Genomic DNA, 19127 nt, shown 5'->3' with positions numbered 1-19127 from the left:
TCTCTCTCGCATGAATCGAAATAATTAATTCTCAGTGGGCACATCCTTGTTGCTTCTTTGGGAAATTGAAATGTGTTTTCTTTTTCTTGATAAAAGGAGAAGAATATCAAAGTATCAAATACCATTTTCACCAATATAATATATTACAATTTATGAAGGATTACGCCTGTAAGACTTCCTGGAAAGTACAATAGACTACAGACATCTCCTTGTATAACAAGTTTGTGGTAGCAACAAGGATGGAGATCTTACTCCTAGAAAGCTTCATAAAAACCTGGGAAGTATGTGATCATCACATGCTTTGTTTATCCAAGCAGCAAAGAAACTAATCGTTAAATGGCAGACCACAGCAAGGTGGGGGCAATGGACAAAGCCATCAGAAGGAGAACGTCTCACCAAACCTATAGACGTATATAGAACACTGACAGCATCAAAAGTGAGCACTAAATACAGACCTTTTTTTTGACTAAAATAAATACAGACCCCCACTAAAGCCAAGTTATAGGGAACTTGAATCCACCTTCCAGTTCCGGCAACAGAATCACATAGCATACACTATCTCGCCACTACTGTCCACATCTAGTTCAGGATCAGAGTCGAGATCCTCCATGTCGTCGTCATCCATATCAAGGCTGTCGTTCAAGAACTGGTTTCCATGAGTACCTGCTGCTGGTATAGTTGCCTCAGTTATAATCTGCATTATCTCGTCTATACTTTGCATAGGTTGGTCTGGCTCCTCGTACTGGTTACTCATCATGTCATCATCCATTAGACCAGCAGGAAGGTCCTTCAAGAACCATTCATGGTTTCGTATCTCGGGGATTGTTATTCTCTGCAAATTCAATATGATTGTGATGTGCGGAAAGAATAGAGTATCTATCATCAAAGTACAGAATACATGGACATCAAGCATTTCCAGAAATTAAAGCATTATAAGCTACTTGTTTGATAAATCACAACAAGTAAAAACAATTAATCGTAGCAACCGAAAATTCATCATTGGCAATTTAATATTGTGATGTCTCTGAAGATGAGCTTCGACAAAAACAAACCTCATATTTACATATAAAAGATAACCCTCAATATGAAAAATAATTTGAAAATTGAGCAGCTAAATATAACTTTGTCAAAAGGTCAAGATATCATCTTTTGTGCCATTCAAGTAAAAGCTACAACTTAAACAGTGCATCTCTTATGTGAATATCAGCTTTTCCAACAACTCATACATTTCATAGGGTCAAGTAGTAAGAGATACAACTTCATAAACAATTCATCTCTTATGTGTATATCAGCATTGATCAACAACTCATAAATTTCATAGGATCTCATGTCCTTCACACCCTTCAGACAAATGTTGTTCCCCTACTTCATATTATATAATTTTCTCCAGACATTATCATGATTCCTTAAAAGTAAAAGCCAGACTTTTTTATTAGAATATTTGCTGTAAGATACAACATGGTAACAAACTTTGAAAATTACACTAAACTACCTAGCAAGTGAAGCACCCAACTCCATCCCTTATTCAAGGCTTTTAACTGCATCAAAAACAGAATACTTACCATAGCAGGATTTTCAACGAAAATCCTTGATATTAGTTCTCGGCATTTGGGAGATACGTGAACACAGTCTGGAATTGAATACTGAACAGCCAATATGCGCTGCAATTAAGAAGTGACTTTCTCAGCTACAATACAGAAGCCTCGTGATGAAATATCAAGGACTATACCTGTATAGTCCTCCGAAAGTTCCTAGGTTCTTCTGGATCCTCAAAAGGATATGCACCTACCAACATGACGTAAAGTGTCACTCCACAGGACCACACATCAGCAATCTGCATTAGTAAACATAGTCACAAAGATCATTGACATTGCCTACATTCTAAAAATGCAATTCCTCATCCAGATGAGATGGCAATAATAGTACCACAGAAATCATAAATAGTTAACTGATAGCAACACAAAATGAACATCTGAAAGGTTGACCCATAAAACCTGTCCAAATCCTTTAAAGTCTACACATTTATATGTCATCTTTACTAGGTCAAATAATTTGTCAAATAGTTGCTTTGTATCAAACTAAACTACAATATAAGTTCTGCAAGTTTGAAATTTTAACAAGTAGGAACCATGACTAACATAAATGGAACTCTAGCTCGACCTCCATTATGCCACTAAACAATCATTTCTAGGGGTGAAAATAGGTCGGATTAACTCCGACCCGACCCGCTATCCGATCCAATTGGGATCGGATTCGGATAAAAAATTACTATCCGTTTCATATACAGATAATTTTTTTTAAAAAAAAAAACTCGGATACGAATTTGGATACAGGTCGGATATAATTTTCATATTCGGATACGGATATCGGATATCCATTTACCCGCATATTTTTTGAATGATTTACACTTTTTAGTTTGCTTATTTAAATAGTGAATATTGATATTGCTACTAATGATGCAAATATATATTATTTGTAGAGATTATTTTTTTTAACTTTATATGTATTTGACATACAATTGTTTTTTAACTCTTAATATTTTTGTATTAATTATCTCTAAATAAAAGAACATAATTCGATTAAAATTCGATCAATATTCGTTTAAGATCCGATCCTCTATTCGAAAATTATCCGTATCCGCTTAGTTAGGATATGGTTTTAAATTTTACTATCCATCCAATATCCGTATCTGAATTAAAAATATGGATTCGAATGTGAGTTGAGCACTATCCGGTCTGTATCCGATCCATTTTCACCCCTATTCATTTCCCATCCAGCAACCCACCTCCACTGCCATTCAATTATGAATCTTTCAAATGACCAACAAGCACCACTTTCTTAGTAAGCACATTCGACTATTTGACTCCAATTTCTGTTTCAAGAATCATGAAGTCTTCCTCATTTTTACCTTTAATAATTCTTTTATGCTATCTTCATCTTCAATACATTGTTTGATACAACAACATGGGAATATGACTCACTGATTCAGTAGGTCCTCATTAAATGATTAAGGATGAAAGGTTATAAATGCAAGAGTCGGAAGTATTAGATTAAAAAATAAAGGGTAGAAAGGAAGGAACACCCTGGTATTAACAAACAGAAATTTTCTTGTAACAATAGCAAAGTTGATCAGCAAATTCAGACTTCACTCTTTACTAAACAACAGCATGACACTACAAAAATTAGATCAGAACAAAATGAAGATATCATATAATCTATATTCTATAGCATTTTCATATTCTGTATAATGACAACTACATCTAGATAAAAAGTACTCAAATTACTTCAGAATTTTTTGGTGCCAAAAACTCTCATAACTTGAGAACAGGAAAATCTAGAATTTGATACTGAAAGATCAAATATCTAATTTATCAAGAATAGAAATTTAGCCACCAAACTAGAGAGAAACAATTTCAAAAATAGACGTACCTTGCCATCATATTCCCTGTTAGTTAGAACTTCAGGAGCAATATATGCAGGAGTTCCAACTGTTGACTTTGGTTGTGAATGGAGAACTGATGACTGTAAATACAGTATGAAGGTTATAGCAAGACCAAAAAAAACTGAGCAACAGATAAATAGGTAATTTATAATGATTAAACAAGATGTTCCCAATGGACATTGACATTCACACAACTAGCAGTCAATTATGTATATGACACCCTAGATTTTGTTTGTGATGGTAAGGCATCACTATATACATGACACATAGTACATCAGAGAAAGAGATTCTTAAGCCTTAAAAGTTAATGCACAAATATTTAAGGTACAAAAGTATGGATTTCCAGTAGCTTGGTATCATTTACCTTAGAATAGCCAAAATCGCATATCTTCAGACGAGGAGGATTTCCATCCAACAATGTGTTCTCCATCTTCAGATCACGGTGACATACTTGCTTGACAATAAAATAAACCACAACATAAGATTATCTAATAACATGATGAACCAAAGATAGACCGAATGTGATCGGAAGAACATAGTATAAGTACCATTGAATGGCAATAGCTGACTCCTGATATAAGTTGCTGGAAAAAGAATCGTGCCTACAAGATGAGGCCACCGAAAAATCAGTTCAGCTCAATATATGATAGGAATGATAAAATGATAAAACAAAATACATATCAGGTTGATAAGAACCTCATCTTCATTGAAGCGGCCGGCATTGCATATGCGTTCAAAGAGTTCACCACCAGAAGCATACTCCATGGCGATAGCAAGATGGGTCGGAGTAAGAATAACCTAAATATGGATGGAGGACAATCTACATGACTAAGCAAGTATTTTTATTCTTAAAAATAGGAAATTAAATTTAAACTCACCTCCTTGAACCTAATTATGTTAGGGTGCCTCAAAGACCTATGGTTAATAATCTCACGCTGAACATTTTCATCTATCTATACAAAAGAAGAAAAAATGGGGAATTAGTATGGAGTTACCAACATTGCTGAAGATGTGATCATTAGCAGATCAATACGGTGATATAATTTATGGATGTGATCAAGCATATTCAAGAGAATAAAAAACATGTCATTTTTCTAACCATGATTCATAGCGAAGCAAGATCAATGCCAAAACCTAGTTTGCAGTTTCTAAAGCACAGAAACATCCTTCCAAGCTAGAGCTTGTAAATCACAAAAGCTGGATAAATAGAGAAATTAAATAAGTCCGTGGAGGGACTGTGTCAAGTTTCAAGAGTAACAACAACTAGAGCTTTACTACCACCAGCTAAAACTTAAAAATGCTTAATTGCTTATAAACAGTAAATAAGAAGAAACCTCAAGTCAGATTTCTTTAACAAGACAATAAGACAGAGCACGGCAGAAGTTCTGAAAACTCCTCAATTGAACCAGTTTCAATTGTATACCAAAATTAACAATTCCAGTAGAAACCAGTTCCAGAGTATCGTATCTGCTGCTCGACAATCTAGCCTAAAGAAGCAACTTTTCCAAAATATTCAATCATATCAAACCAAATTTAGCAAAAAAAAATGCAAACTTTCAACTCAGATACGCACTAAGCTCAGAAAAGAAGAAAGCACCCAAGATGGAAAAAGAACACATGCCAACCAGAAAGGATCTCCACAAACAATAAAAGCGCAATTCGCTAACTAGATTCTCTGTACCCTCTCCCCCCTCTCGATGTACTTGACGGCCACGAGCTCCTTGCTCTGCTTGTCCCTCATCAGCCTCGCGATCCCAAAGTTTCCCGATCCGATATCTCTCACCAACTCGTACCGGTCGCTGTCGTGCATTATCGGCAAATCCATCCCTGGACCGACGGTCAACGGCGCCCGCTCCATCGTCCACTTCTGCTCCTCCCCCCTTAATCTCACACCAAACACCTCCCCTCCGAAACCCTACCGGAGGAGATCGAGAACCGAACCCCCGGCGACGCGCCTTTCCGATACGATTCGCCTCTTCCGCAAAGATCTCCACCTCGAATCTCTATATCGGTCTCTTCTTAATCTCGTTTACTCCTCTAGGGTTAGGGTTTTGGATTGGCAGTTACCAGCGACAGCGAGAGCTCCCTTCGCGTTCGCGACCTCTTTCTTCTTCGCAGCGAAGAAAGCTCCCTAAAGAATTGAGACTGGAGGCTGGAAGGATTTAATTATCCGGGTGAGTTCCCGCAAATTAAATATAAATATCCCGTCAAATGTAAAAAATGATAGAATTACCCCCCCAACTGCCCCACCCCAAATGCTGCGGGTTATGATCGTAGCCGCCGGATTCGGATCGGGCGGACGAAATTAGTTGACTCGGGACCTTACAGGCGCATGAATAAAGATCCGACCAAACGGTTATAATTCCTTGTCGGTTTTTGCTTTTAGTGGCGAACTCGCGCATCGCGGTAAGCTTACCGTCACTAACGAGATGGTTAAGGCTTTATTAGATACTACAGTCCCATGCTGACTGATTCTATTTATTAGATACTAAAGTGGCGGTTCTATTGTAGATATGAACTAAGAAATGGCTAAATGAAATATAGTAGTAGACAAAAACAAAAGATGAGGAGGAGGAGGAGGATATACTTCACCACATTAAAGACCGGTTGCTTCTGAGGGTGAGGACGACCAAGTAAATTCCAGAGAATTTTAGTGACCCTATAAAATTGGGGCGTTTTTATCCGAATGAGATGAAAAGATAAGCGACTCTGACGATGCGACTCCGGAGTAATTACTATAATAGGAATTATTATACAAAGCTACTACCGTTAGGATGAACGCCAAACGCCAAACGCCAAACGCCAATGCCATAAAGCGGAGACTACTGGCCTAGCCGTATTTGGGGGATCGGTCGTCACTATTTAATTATTTATGGAAATACCAATAACAAATATCGGGGTGGTTCAACGATTTCCTTTTTTTTAAATGTAAGTTAGGCTCAATTAAATTTAGAGAAAAGTACTGTTCTACACTGCAATAGATGCTTAATGTAGGCAGCGAAATAAGAAAATTTTAAAATAATATATTTTTTTATCACTTATGAGCTCAAAGGTTAGATATAAATCAGACAAATAACTATTGCACTGTTGAATCATCAATCGAGTCGAAACGTTGAGCTAGGCCACCAAATAATTTTTCCCATAATAAGTATTCAAGATTAGAGTAAATCTTACGGAAACGGTTGATCCTCTCTCTCTCTCTATATATATATATATGTGCAAAATTTGGATGTGGGAATGGTTTTTGGCATCCTCTGATGGGCTTTACTCCGTAACCGTCATTCCACCTTGCAAAAATTCAGCCACGGCCCATTTCACTGGCCCAAACCAGCATACGATAGAAAGCTCAAGAAACATCCGAAGCCCAAAGAGGAGACAAAGCATTGAGTCTAGACTCGGGTGTGCGGGCGAAACAACCAAGGAGAGAGAGGGGGGCAATGGTGTCGGATTCGGAGCTCGTGGCTCGTCTTCGGGAGTTCCTCCGCACGTCGGACCTCTCCACCACCACCACCGCCATCGTCCGCCGCAAGCTCGAGGAGGACTTTGGAGTCAACCTCTCCGACAAGAAGGCCTTCATTCGGGAGCAGGTCGACCTCTTCCTCCACAGCGAATTCAACAATAGCGACAACCCCGAGACCGAGCCCGAGCCCGAGCCCGAGCCCGAGCCCGAGGCGAAGGAGGAGGTGAAGGAGGAGGAGAACGGGGACAATTCAGGCGAAGCGGAGGAGGAAAGGGCTAGTGGAGAGGAGGAAGAAGAGGACGAGGAGGAGGAGGAGGAGGAGGAGGAGGACGAGAGTAATGGGGCAGGAAGTAGAAAGAGACGGTGAGCTTTCTGTTTAGTGCTAATTCTTGGTTGAGTTTTAGTAGGTTTCTTTGACTGCATTAAGGTTTTCTGCTAACTAGGGTTTCCTTGTCAAAGGTGATAACTTTTGTTTCAAAATTAATTGTAGTTAGTACTGAATCGCTGAAAGAAGCCTTTTTGAATGGCAGAATCTTGCGTTTATGCATGGTTTTGGTTTCGAGGTTCTTCTTTTGCTGTTGGATGGGGGGATTTTTGTTGTCTTGCCCTTAATCGCTTTAATCAATTTTTGTTAGGTCAAACATAATGATTATCATTCTGCAGAAACTATAGGATCTTTCCGTTCTCTTTTGTTGGTTATATAATTTCTGCTACTGTAATGTTTTCAGGGAACCTTGTTGAGAGGTAGAATGATTGCATGATATTTACCTTATCGTCAAAATTATTACTTGTAACATTTATTTGTAAAGATGGAATGTAAAAGTAATAAGAATGATCATCCGTGGACCATTTGTATCTGAATATATCAGGATCCTAGTCCATTATTTCCTCAGTTTGAGCAATTAGGATCAACCATTTAAGGGTACGGTAAAGATGGTATTTTGCTTAGACCTCTGTTGCGTTATAAATAGTTTGTATCATCGAGCAAACTGCATGTCTCTAATCACTAAGGTGCTAGTGAATTTTCTTGGATGTTATCAATATAGTCATGTACAAGTACCAGCAAACAGTTTATCTTATGGCTGTTCGAATACAATGGAATACATTTCCATTTCCCTTTTCATAGTTGAATTTGTCAGATTCTGATTCCATCAGTGTGAGTTTTCAATAATTCATTTCCAATTCGCATGCTGGAGGACAAAATTGAAGTGACATTTGGTTTATCTCAGTCTGGATATTTTATTTTAATCATCTTATTCTTTCATTAGGCTACTCTAAACATCTCTGGATTTTTTTTCTTGTTTTCCTGCCTCTTGATTTATAAGGTTGAACAAACTCAATAAGGAGGTCAAAAGAAGGGGCGGCGGCTTCACCAAACTATGCAGCCTTTCCCCAGAACTGCAGAATTTTGTTGGTGAATCTGAGTTAGCAAGAACTGAGGTAATGGCATAATGATTTCCAAACATGACAATTACTTTTCAAAGTCATATCCCGTTGAAATCCTCTCATCTTAACAAAAGGACTGATGAGGATCTTAATTGTTCATGCATGTTCTTCTTCTATGTTTTCAGGTTGTCAAGAAACTCTGGGCTTATATCCGAGAAAACAATTTGCAAGACCCAAACAATAAGAGAAAGATAATATGTGATGAGAGACTTCGAAGTCTTTTTAATGTTAATTCCATCGACATGTTTCAAATGAATAAGGCTCTGACAAAGCATATCTGGCCGCTGGCTTCTGAAGATGGTAAGTCTTTAGGTGATCTTAGTCTACCTGATTTAGGTTGGGTGTCACTTTCCTGCAAATAATATGTACCAAGCATTAAGCTGCACTTTCTTTTTTTCCTCCCTCCACCTATTGGAGTTTCGTCAGCTAAATGGCGGCACCCTTATAGTCAAATAGAGTAGAATAGTGCTGGTGGTCTGGACTGTAACAGTTAAAGCCTATAAATGCATTAGTCTTACTAGAGGAATACATAGACATGATAATTTTGTAAGCATACCTCTAACCCTAAATATTAATGAATCATCTTCATTGCAGGTGATTGCTCCAATAATTGCCTATCAATCATCGAAATATGCTCATCATGATCCATATAGGGTTAGAAAGTTAACCAAGTGGTGTTTTCTGTGCTCTGCTCATAGACACATAGTATTGAAATACATTGTTTCATGTGCTTGCATAGGTTTTTTAATTCTTTATAAAACCTACATAGCATCTTCTTGGATAGGTTTTCTTATTCTTCATAAAATTTACAATAGCATCTTCTTGGTTTGACTTTAGTGGTAATTTGCATGCCTGCACGCTTCCACAAGCATGCATGTGTACAGGCTTTGGAGTATGTTTTCTGTGTCTGGGCATGTGCATGGCCTATATATGTATCTATGCATGTATCCTTCTTTTCCATTAACCTTCATATACAGGCAAATACAAGATCGTATGGGCTAAATTTAAATTTGACATTAAATATTCCATATATGTATATATGGACGTATACATTTATGTGTTGATGTATAAACATAAACAAAATCGTTTGATTTATCTAACTTTTCTTCAAATAGTTTTTCCTTGTTTACCAATTTTCTTTTCCCAAGGTTAATGCACAAATTTGCGCATTTCTCCTTATGCCTCAGGATTTCATGTTACCTCATCAAGAGACTATTTTAGCTCATGCATGGTGCATCTATCTTTGAGTATCTATTTTTGTGAGATTTAGTTCTAACCTTTGGCACACTGATCTATGGCATAGCTGGTCCTCTATCTCCAGAGAGTTCAAAATCAAAGGATAAGCGGCAAAAGAAAGGCAAGAATGAAGGTTAGGGAAAACCATCTCATCCTTTGTTGTTGGCATACTATAGCAGCATATCTCTTCTTGTTCTCATCAGGTTTAGATGATATGCCTTGTACAGGAAAAAGGCAGAAAGGGGGGTCTTCTGGCCTTCTTATACCTATTCCACTTTCCAATGATCTAGTGAAGTTTATTGGTACTGGTGAGAATTCCCTATCACGGTCTGATGTTGTGAAGAGGATGTGGGAGTATATAAAGCAGAACAACCTACAGGTACATTGATGTCTTTTTCTTGGTCTTAGATATTGCATAAATTTTTGGTAAATGGTATCAAGATCTATTAATCTTTTATCAATCACAATTTAAATAGCTCTTTGCCAATCATTGCCAATGGAGAAAGTAGCACTAGATTATAAGCAGATCACTAAGTTCCTTCCCGATATAGGCCCTTGCTTATTAACTGCAAAAGATTCACTTAGTATGTCTGAGCTATAGTAATTTAGATTTTTAGCACTTACATGGTAATGTTTTGGGATTTGCATCCAGTGCAACTTGCAAGCCTCTCATGGATTCTTTTTTAAATCGGTTTATAATGCTTAATGCATGCTCTAGATCAATTTCAGATTTTTGGTTGCATCTATTGGTGAAAGTGGTAGATTTACCTAGAAGTACTCTGTTCCCAAAAATCAGTCATCATATTGATGAGTGACAACAACAACAACAACCAAGCCTTTAGTCCTGATTCCCGGCTATTTGGATTGACAACCAGAAGAATGATGGGATATCTGAAGATAAACTCATAATGAATTCTATAAAAAGGAAAATTGGCAGTGAACAAGCCATTTTATGTGCTATCTGCTGTTAATGGAGGTTTGCGATGCACTACTTCGTACAATCTGTATTGATGTTTGGAGGGCCAACTTAAAATATTTCTCTTTATTCCATGCATGCTTCCCAGATGTCATAAATTTGACATGTTTTGCCCTAGCTTTGTCATCAGTAATCAGCTTCCGTGAAGCCTTTGTTGTCAGATCAAGGTACTTGTCACCTGGAAATCTACAGCTTTTCCATTTGTTAGGAACATGCATTCAACTATTAATTCAACGAATGAAGTCGTGGCAATACTTTTAAAGATTGCACCAGAATACCTTTCTTAGTTAGAGGCACTAGCATTGCAGGTATATAAATACCTTGTTAACAGTTGATGTCTTTTAGTTGCAAATCCTATGTCTCAATATTCCTGACTTCAACATGAAGTCTATCTGAACTGCGTTTTTATTTTGTGGAAGGATCCTGCTGATAAGAGGAATATTCTATGCGATGACAAGCTAAAAGAATTGTTGAAGGTTGATTCGTTCAATGGCTTCTCTGTTGCGAAGTTGTTGGCTCCTCATTTTATCAAGACCAAAGAGTGAGCTGCCTTTCTGGTACTTTATGTTAAAACCCAGGTGAATGGGAAATTTTGTATTACAGTGTAATATTAAATTCTTTCTAGTAAACTGTTTTGGTTAGCCTAGTCTACCATATAGTATGGGAATGAAATCATAATTTCACCTGCATATCTTAATGTAGTGAATATTCTTTGATCTTATTTTACATTGAACTACTGAGTCAAGGCTTTATCGTTGTACCAAATGGTCAGAGTTGGAGTAACGGGGAATGACCTCTCCAATAATTTTGGTAAGGCTGCATATATATATATATATATATATATAGCCTTCCCACTCACTCACAACTCCAGGGCCGTTCATTTGGACACCTTTTGATTTTCTTATTTATATAAGTTGCAATTGCAGATAGCAAGAGGAGGCCGGTGAATTACAGTGCTTTTGGCTTTGAGAAACTAAAATAATGTATGCTTTCTACAGTGGAAGAGTCTCTTTTGACAACAACAACAGAAAAAAAAAAAGGTGCTCGAAACTTTAGATGGAAAATGACTTAGAATCGGTTAGAGGAAGATAGAAACTTATGGTTCATTTTTTTTTTCATAGCCGGTATTTTATTGATAAAGAATGGTAAATTTGGAATTTTGCTCATATCTTGGGATAAAGGTTTCAACCTTCTTATCTCAAAGAAATTACTAAATGAATGGTGAATAAGCCTATTGATCATCTGAGTTGTTCAGTGGTGAGTCTCTCATTTATGCTGCTCAACTTTATTAACATCCCGCAATTTGTATGCTACGCTTTAGGGTTCTTTCTTAGTAAGTTAGGAATGTTGGATCGATGGTTAAAGGATTCATAAGCAAGAATTCTTTTTTTTCTTTCTTTTGTTCCTTTTATGTGCGAAACATGCTCTTTGTCTTCCAATTCAGAAACAGAAGCTAATTTTTCATTATTCATGCAGTTTCCTGTTTGTGTGATTGCTTATTGTATTAAATTATCTCCAAAAATGCTACCAAGTAACTTTTGTATATTCAGGGAAATGCTATACTGCATCATTTTTCTCCCTTCAAACTTGTAATTGTGTTCATCATGCTTTGATTCCTAAAGTTAAACTAGATTGATATTTTTCACCATTCTTTTTCACTTCACATGTCCCCCAGTTACTCACTGCCAAATCTCAAATCTTGTACTTTTTTTGGCTCTTACATGATGGCAAAAGTCCAAGTAATTGTCTACTAGCTCTTGTGGTTCCCAGGTCTCTTTCCTTACAGTCACTCCTGATCCAGAATCTATTTAGAAGATTGGGATCGAGTACTGCCAGGTGAGCTACTTGGTAGTTGCATTATTCTGATTCATGTATTCCTTGTATGTTAATTCTCACTGCAGACAGGATAGGGCCCAACCCATGTGAAGTTGGGTCCTCAAATGGGAATCCTGCAAGAGAGAATATGAGAATTTAGATTGAGACATAGGAAAGTAATCTTCCTTGCACGCAATTGGAAACAGACAGGTCATAAATGCAGTAGAGATGGGCAGGCATCATCAACCTGTGTCAGGTTTCATTTGCTAGAATTGCTCACCTTCAGGTATATCTGTGTGTTAATTTTGTGTGTACATCACTGGATTGATTCCACACACCATGCAATCAAATTTAGTTTTAAAAAAAAAAAAAAATCTACCATGTTCTTCTTGAATTATATATATATTGTGATATAGAAACTCAGATGGTTGAATTCCCAGTTCTTATAAAGATTTAGACTTCCTGTGATGCTACAATTGAATCCAATTGTCTTTATATAAGTACATTAGTTAAATTAGTGGAAGGCCGAGTGCCCGTATAATTTCCACCCCACAACTTGGAAAGAAATCTTTTCAGAGAAAGTCCAACAAAACATGATAGAATTGACCTTTTCATAAATAATTAAAAAAAAGACATGAAAGAGGAGAGAGGTCAAATTAATCTTTTATGTGGATAAGGATAAGGCTAAGTAGTGGAGATTTGTTGGCGTTTGAAGGAGAAAAATTAGATCACAAGAAGTCAAAAGTAAAAGTTGAACAGTTCCCACCACCATCCCAAGTCGTCTTTCTTGTACACCACTCGGAGGTTCTCCTCCTCCTCCTCCTTCTCCTCCTCCTTCCTCAATTTCTTCTATATTTCTATTCCTTTCTCTCCTTTCTTCTCCGAAAATAGTGTTAAGAATATAATCTTTTACAACTTGAGAGAGAGAGAGAAAGAAGATATAACCATCCTAATCCTAATGAAGTCCTGTCATGGGAAATAGGACATGGACAAGCATGATAGAATTATTCCAATGAAAGAAGACGCTTCCATCCCCAAAAAGGTACTAGATGCCATTTTTTATGAGGAAACGAGACAAGAACAAAGCTCATGTTCCTCATTGATTCCATCTACTCTTCTACCACTGGAGTCTTCACTGTAAAGATAATAGAGTAATAAATCCCTAGCTATCAATCTATCATAGCCCTCCAAGAGCATAGGACTTGGTAGTATTATGAATGAGATTATATATATTTAAAAGTCAGTTTAAAAGTCAAGCAAGCTATTAAGTGTATTATCCTTTAGGTGGGATAAAGAGATTCCTCAATTACTTTACGAATCCACCCACTAAGAAGATGATAAGAAACCTCATCATCATCATCAGCAGCAGCAGCAGCATCATCATGTCGTTGTTAGATTCCCTCTCGTTAGAAAACACTTATCTTATGATCAACTAGACCACACCTTAAGCATGTCCTTATTCCCTTGCCTATTCCTGTATTCTTCTCTGGATAAGGGGAAACAGTATTAAGAGGATATGAAAGACATCAAACTTAGCTTTAAACATCTATATTCTTTGTATGAGGAGATAAGTAAAATGGGAATACTCACTAACCATCACTCATGTCAAAAAATACTACAAGATCTTTATTTATATCATAACATCACTCTCATCAACCTGTCAATAGTCCTTACTCCATCGTGACTTGAGAAGGGTTCTTTGGCATATATGCCCTTCTAAAAATCCATATATATATATATATATATATATATATATATATATATATTTTTTTTTTTTTATTTGTATATATTAAGACATTTAATTATTAGAAAGGTACGTCCGCAAATAAAAAACTTTGGAATCATAAGGTGCCATTACCGTGTTGATCACTAGACGTCCTTTTGCAGCAATACCTAAAAGGCGAGGGGCCAATTTGCAAAGATATTAAGAAAGAATTGTGCCAGCCATTAGTAAGTGGATTGGTTATGGCATGATACTTTGATTATCGAGGATTTATTTGTAAATATATATATATATATATTTGCACTTTGCTACAATAGCGAGTCGTGCCTGTCACGAGATTGAGACCAACTAGATTGGATGCCGCCAACGAGAAAATAAAGCCTTTTCGTACGCGAAGGAATCTATCGGTTGGCCTCACAAATATACTGGAAAGTCAAGGGCTAAATCGTAAAGGTTCCTGGAATGAAGCGATTTTTGCGTATTTAACATTTTGCCCCCTTAAGCTCATACTGCTAAAAAAAATTGCATCTCACAACCCTATACTTTAGCCTAATTGCGTTAAATCTCTAAAGATGAATCCATATATTTAATATATCAATTATTGACCAAATTCTCCGGCCAAAAAATTATATTTATACGATAAAAATTCTTCTCAGAGAAAAGAAAAAAAAATAGTATTTACTGTTGACTTAATATATAAGAATAAAATTTATCTTTCATTTTATGTTAAAGTAGGGGTGAGGAGGGATAAGAATAAGTGGTTTCCACCTCGGATAACAACCTACTTATTCCGACTCTTGTGGGGCCCAAGACCACTGATGCGGCGAACCGATTCGTGAGTGGCCTCGTCACCCTCCACACGACCGACAACGCCACGTGGTCGGCCCGTACCTCCCTGGAGTTGGACGGTTTCCCTTCTCCCCGGTTAAGAATCTTTCCCCCACGACTTTTAAAGCAGAATAATCTTATATATTTTATTCACACCGAATAAGATATCCGCAAAAAGCTGGTGGAATCTCGCCTACTTGTTCTTTGGGTTGGGTTACTTATTCCCACCTTTTTTATTTAACATTAATTGTGGTAGAAACTAGATATATATATATATATATATATATATATATATTGCGGTCTTTGAAGAATCTTTGGGGGTTAAATATTAACTGTTCGGTGTTCTCAAGAGAGTAACAAGTCAATTTAGCTCTTCCAATGGGTTAGGGCCAACTTAATACTAATCAAAGTCAAGGTAATAAAATCAATCACATAATTCAAACTGAGAACAGTTAGAGAAATTTTTTATAAAAATAAAAATAAAAAAATGAAGGGAGGCATAGCCCTCTCATAGGATAATGAGGCTCCGTTCATGCTTCATCTTTAATCACGTATCTTCATATATATATATATATATATTAGAGGTAACTAATCATTTGACTTGGTCATAATCGCAAGAACAGGAAAGTCTTCTTAGTGCATGCATCACTAGCCTTCCAGATGCTTGACAACTAAATATTGCTTCTTGTTCATTCCATCATATGTATATATATATATATTGGTTTACTTTCCCATCCATCTCTACCTTTGAGTCTTTGACCACCAAAATCTAAGAGGCCGCCACTTTCTTGCAGTCGCAGCAACAGTACATGCAGTAGGACACCACTCTCTTCCATCTCTCCGCCCTCCCTTTCTACTAAAAGCTCTGAGAGAGAGAGAGAGAGAGAGATCTGGAAAGAGAAAGAGTTCATGGAAGTGAGATCGAACGTGATGGATGGCTGGCCCACAAAACTTGACCTTTTCAAACTTGCCATAGATAATAATTTGAACAGGAGAGAGAGAGAGAGAGAGAGAGAGAGGGCGTTTTCCTTTAGTTGAAATGAATACAGTTTGGAAATTAACAAACCCAAAAGTAAAGTATGGATATGGTGGTTGGAAATCATTGCGTTTTTTTACCGAGTGGATATTACAATGCTTAAAGGTCGAGGAATGGAATTAATTTTTGTTCAAAGTTGCCGGCCTGGAAGACTTGGAATTAGGGATAATCTAAATCCACTCAACTAAAAGCCATGTCTCACGCCTTCTAGATTCTTCGATTCTCAGAGAGATCGATCGATGAATTAAAGTTATCATATTGCACTTTCACGTACGTACGCCATCTCCTTCCATAAGAATATTGCAATTATTTTCTTGGGCGTTGTATATATATTAGCAAAGTAAAAGCTTAATTTATAATAATAATAAGAGTGGACTTCATTTGCAATAATATCAGGACGTACGTAGGGTGTCATCTCGTATTTGTTATCGTTTGGGATTAATTTAATCAGCACGAGGTTAGCCTACAAGTATATTTCTTAAGCTCGATAACTATTAACCAAAATCCAACAGCTATATATATATACTCGACAACTAAACAATGGGCATTGGTCTTATTCTTATCACATATGCTTCTTTCCAAATCGATTGTTTAGGTTTGTGGGATAGAATCTAAGCATCCAATGCCAGTCGTAATTAACGAGACCTACGCCTCTATGATTCCCCAAGAAAACAATCTTATCTTATAATTCGAATCTTTTTTTTTTTTGTTGCTCTTCTCTATCAAATTAAAAAATAGGGCTTGTAGATTCTTAAATCACAATTGAGCCCGTAACTTAAACGACTGTTATTATAAAGTTCTTTGGATATTCTATTATACCATGTTTGATGTGTTATAGTGTATTAAACTAATAGGTAAATAATAAATTACCCCTCTGGTAGTCTGGTTATGCCTTTAAATTAAATTACTCATGAACTTTCATTTATAACATTTTGCTCTCTTATGGTTTAGACTAATATAAATTATCATTAGTAATCCTATTATTTGAATAAATATGAATCTTATACTCATATTTTTCAAAATAATTAAGAATTTTATATTTATAGAATAAGATACAATGAATAAATTTAATAGAAGACAAGAATAATTATTATGATATTTTAATATCCATTAATGGTAGCAAAGTTCTGTCTATAAATTTCTCTATTAAGTTTGAATAGAAACATTTTCACGTTAGTTGGTACAATGCGAAATAAATAAAAGTTTAGAAAATGATTTAATTTTAGATAAAATCAGGGGTTAATTTATGACTTATAATAAAATAGTTGAATAAGTGTCAGATTCTTCTAATTATTGAGTATGGATGCATGATTCGTATACGGAGAACTTTGCATTGAATCGGATGCGATGAGAGGAAGATGTCCGCATGCGGGTTTCATACTTCGTTTTAAATGGCCTCGATCTTTCGACTAATAACAGAAGTGCCATCATATGGAACAGTGCGTGCATATGAACGCTAACTTAACGTACGGTTGACAAAAAATAGAATAAAAAATATGGTTTGGGTTTTTTTGAAAAACATTTAGTACTGGTGTACTACGGTACTACTGCTTGTCCTTAATTTCGTATGATAGTAATAAGTAATACGGTAGTTTTTGGATTAAAACTACCCTACTTTTTTTACTTTTATTATTATTAGCACCTTATCTATCTACCTAGAGAGGAAATATCCCAACTTGTTTATAAAAATGGACTCCAACTCTAAATAATTATTATAGAAAAAATTATTTAGTAGTTGGTGGTGACTTGACTCAATAATTTATTCGATTGATAGCTCAACGATGCGGTTGATTTGGAGGAGCAACTTAACAACGCGATGAGTTTAATCAATGTCACAACAACGTTTAGTTCGATCATTAATTCAAAAAAGCATACGGCTTAAAGTCTAAATTATACAACTTAATATATTCACTAAATCTTGAGTCTTAGTACCTTTGTATCCCGGGAGGGCTGATTTTTTGTCCAGTTTATATTTAACCTTTAGACTCTTAAAATGATAAAAGAAATTAACTATTGGCATATTCTTTTTAAGGGCTTTCCTGTATTTTTAACTTAAGTACTTAATTCTATATAATTTTGATTAAAATATAATTATTAGTATCTTATCATATTTGATTGAACACAAATTGAATTTAAACATTTATATTAATGACAAAATTTATAAAAAATTAAATAATACCGATTGAATTTTATATTACAAATATTTTATAAAAATATACGTCTATTTACTATATTTATTATTTAAAATTTTAATTGCACTGGAAATTTTATTCAATATTTTACAATTTACTTTTAACGAGTATGTATAAATTTGACCTCAAAATTTAGTTAAGTATGATGAAAAATATGACGCTTGTACTTTCATTAATACCGCAGTGTATTAAGTGGTTCGGTTAAAAAAATATATAAAAGTTTTGTAAAATTCTCCCTTCTTTTTATTACCTCAAAATCTATGTAAAATTGACATAATAAAAAGAATATATCATTACTTTCAAAAAAATTAAAAATTGAGGTACCAGAAAAGAAATAAAATTTATTATTTTATAAAATTCTATAGAAAATAAATAAATAAATATAATGCTATCAGTATCAGAATCCGAATCACATGACATTTTCTGATAAGGATCGCTTTTGCATGACGCTATTGGAGAAGCAATTCCCACCGTCGGATCCATCGAACCCTGTGAACCGCACACTATAATAGAATCTACCTAATGTGCAAAAGCTTTCGTTTCATGTGGTTTTATTTTAGGCATCAAAGGGATTCCAACCTTTTCCTATCAAAAATCTAAGGCCACAACCATCATCCATAGTTCATTATACAAAATTTTCAACATAGAATTGAGAACCCTTGCAACAACACAGAGAGAGACAGCGAGAGATACAGAATATAGGGCAGACCACTCTGAACACAAATCTTATATTTGATTAGAAATAAGCAATACGACGATGATAAAATATAGAATATTAATTACAAGTACTTCTGCACTAGTGAGAACAGAGAAGGTGATGTTGGAGTTATGTGGGAGCACTGTCATAGTAACATTAAGCCCCCACCTAAAAAAAGACGATAACCATATCAACAATGGCAGTAGTAATGATTGGAGAGAAAAGATGAAAAAGAGAGAAGGGGCCGAGACAGAAGGAAAGGAATGGGAGGAGAAA

General features: G+C 35.9%; 2 protein-coding genes across 4 annotated transcripts; one reads left to right on the top strand and one right to left on the bottom strand.

Moving 5' to 3' along the window:
* Positions 1-104: 104 nt before the first annotated feature.
* LOC140796838 (serine/threonine-protein kinase SAPK10-like) lies at positions 105-5614 on the bottom strand. 2 transcript variants are annotated; one of them, XM_073149983.1, is made up of 9 exons: positions 5124-5614; positions 4321-4395; positions 4139-4240; positions 3991-4044; positions 3807-3896; positions 3430-3522; positions 1730-1834; positions 1563-1661; positions 105-832 (listed from the first exon to the last, which is right to left on the bottom strand). In XM_073149983.1, the coding sequence occupies exons 1-9, from the start codon at positions 5298-5300 to the stop codon at positions 542-544; spliced, it is 1086 nt and encodes a 361-aa protein (XP_073006084.1). In that variant the 5' UTR covers positions 5301-5614; the 3' UTR covers positions 105-541. The 2 variants fall into 2 exon arrangements, with proteins under 2 accessions (XP_073006084.1, XP_073006085.1); XM_073149984.1 differs by lacking the exon at positions 5124-5614 and adding an exon at positions 4542-4560.
* Positions 5615-6814: 1200 nt separating this feature from the next.
* LOC140796481 (uncharacterized) lies at positions 6815-11249 on the top strand. 2 transcript variants are annotated; one of them, XR_012110455.1, is made up of 7 exons: positions 6815-7265; positions 8228-8342; positions 8474-8648; positions 9652-9717; positions 9812-9963; positions 10769-10868; positions 10980-11249. XR_012110455.1 is itself a non-coding variant. In XM_073149524.1 (6 exons), the coding sequence occupies exons 1-6, from the start codon at positions 6880-6882 to the stop codon at positions 11103-11105; spliced, it is 1020 nt and encodes a 339-aa protein (XP_073005625.1). In that variant the 5' UTR covers positions 6815-6879; the 3' UTR covers positions 11106-11249. The 2 variants fall into 2 exon arrangements, 1 of the variants encoding a protein (XP_073005625.1); XM_073149524.1 differs by lacking the exon at positions 10769-10868.
* Positions 11250-19127: the final 7878 nt, after the last annotated feature.

The sequence above is a fragment of the Typha latifolia genome, chromosome 10 (genome assembly GCF_019914945.1).
Source record: "Typha latifolia isolate L0001 chromosome 10, TyphaL0001v2, whole genome shotgun sequence".
NCBI classification, from domain to species: domain Eukaryota; kingdom Viridiplantae; phylum Streptophyta; class Magnoliopsida; order Poales; family Typhaceae; genus Typha; species Typha latifolia.
Note: the sequence above shows the minus strand (reverse complement) of the source record. Positions and strands in the feature narration are given on the sequence as shown.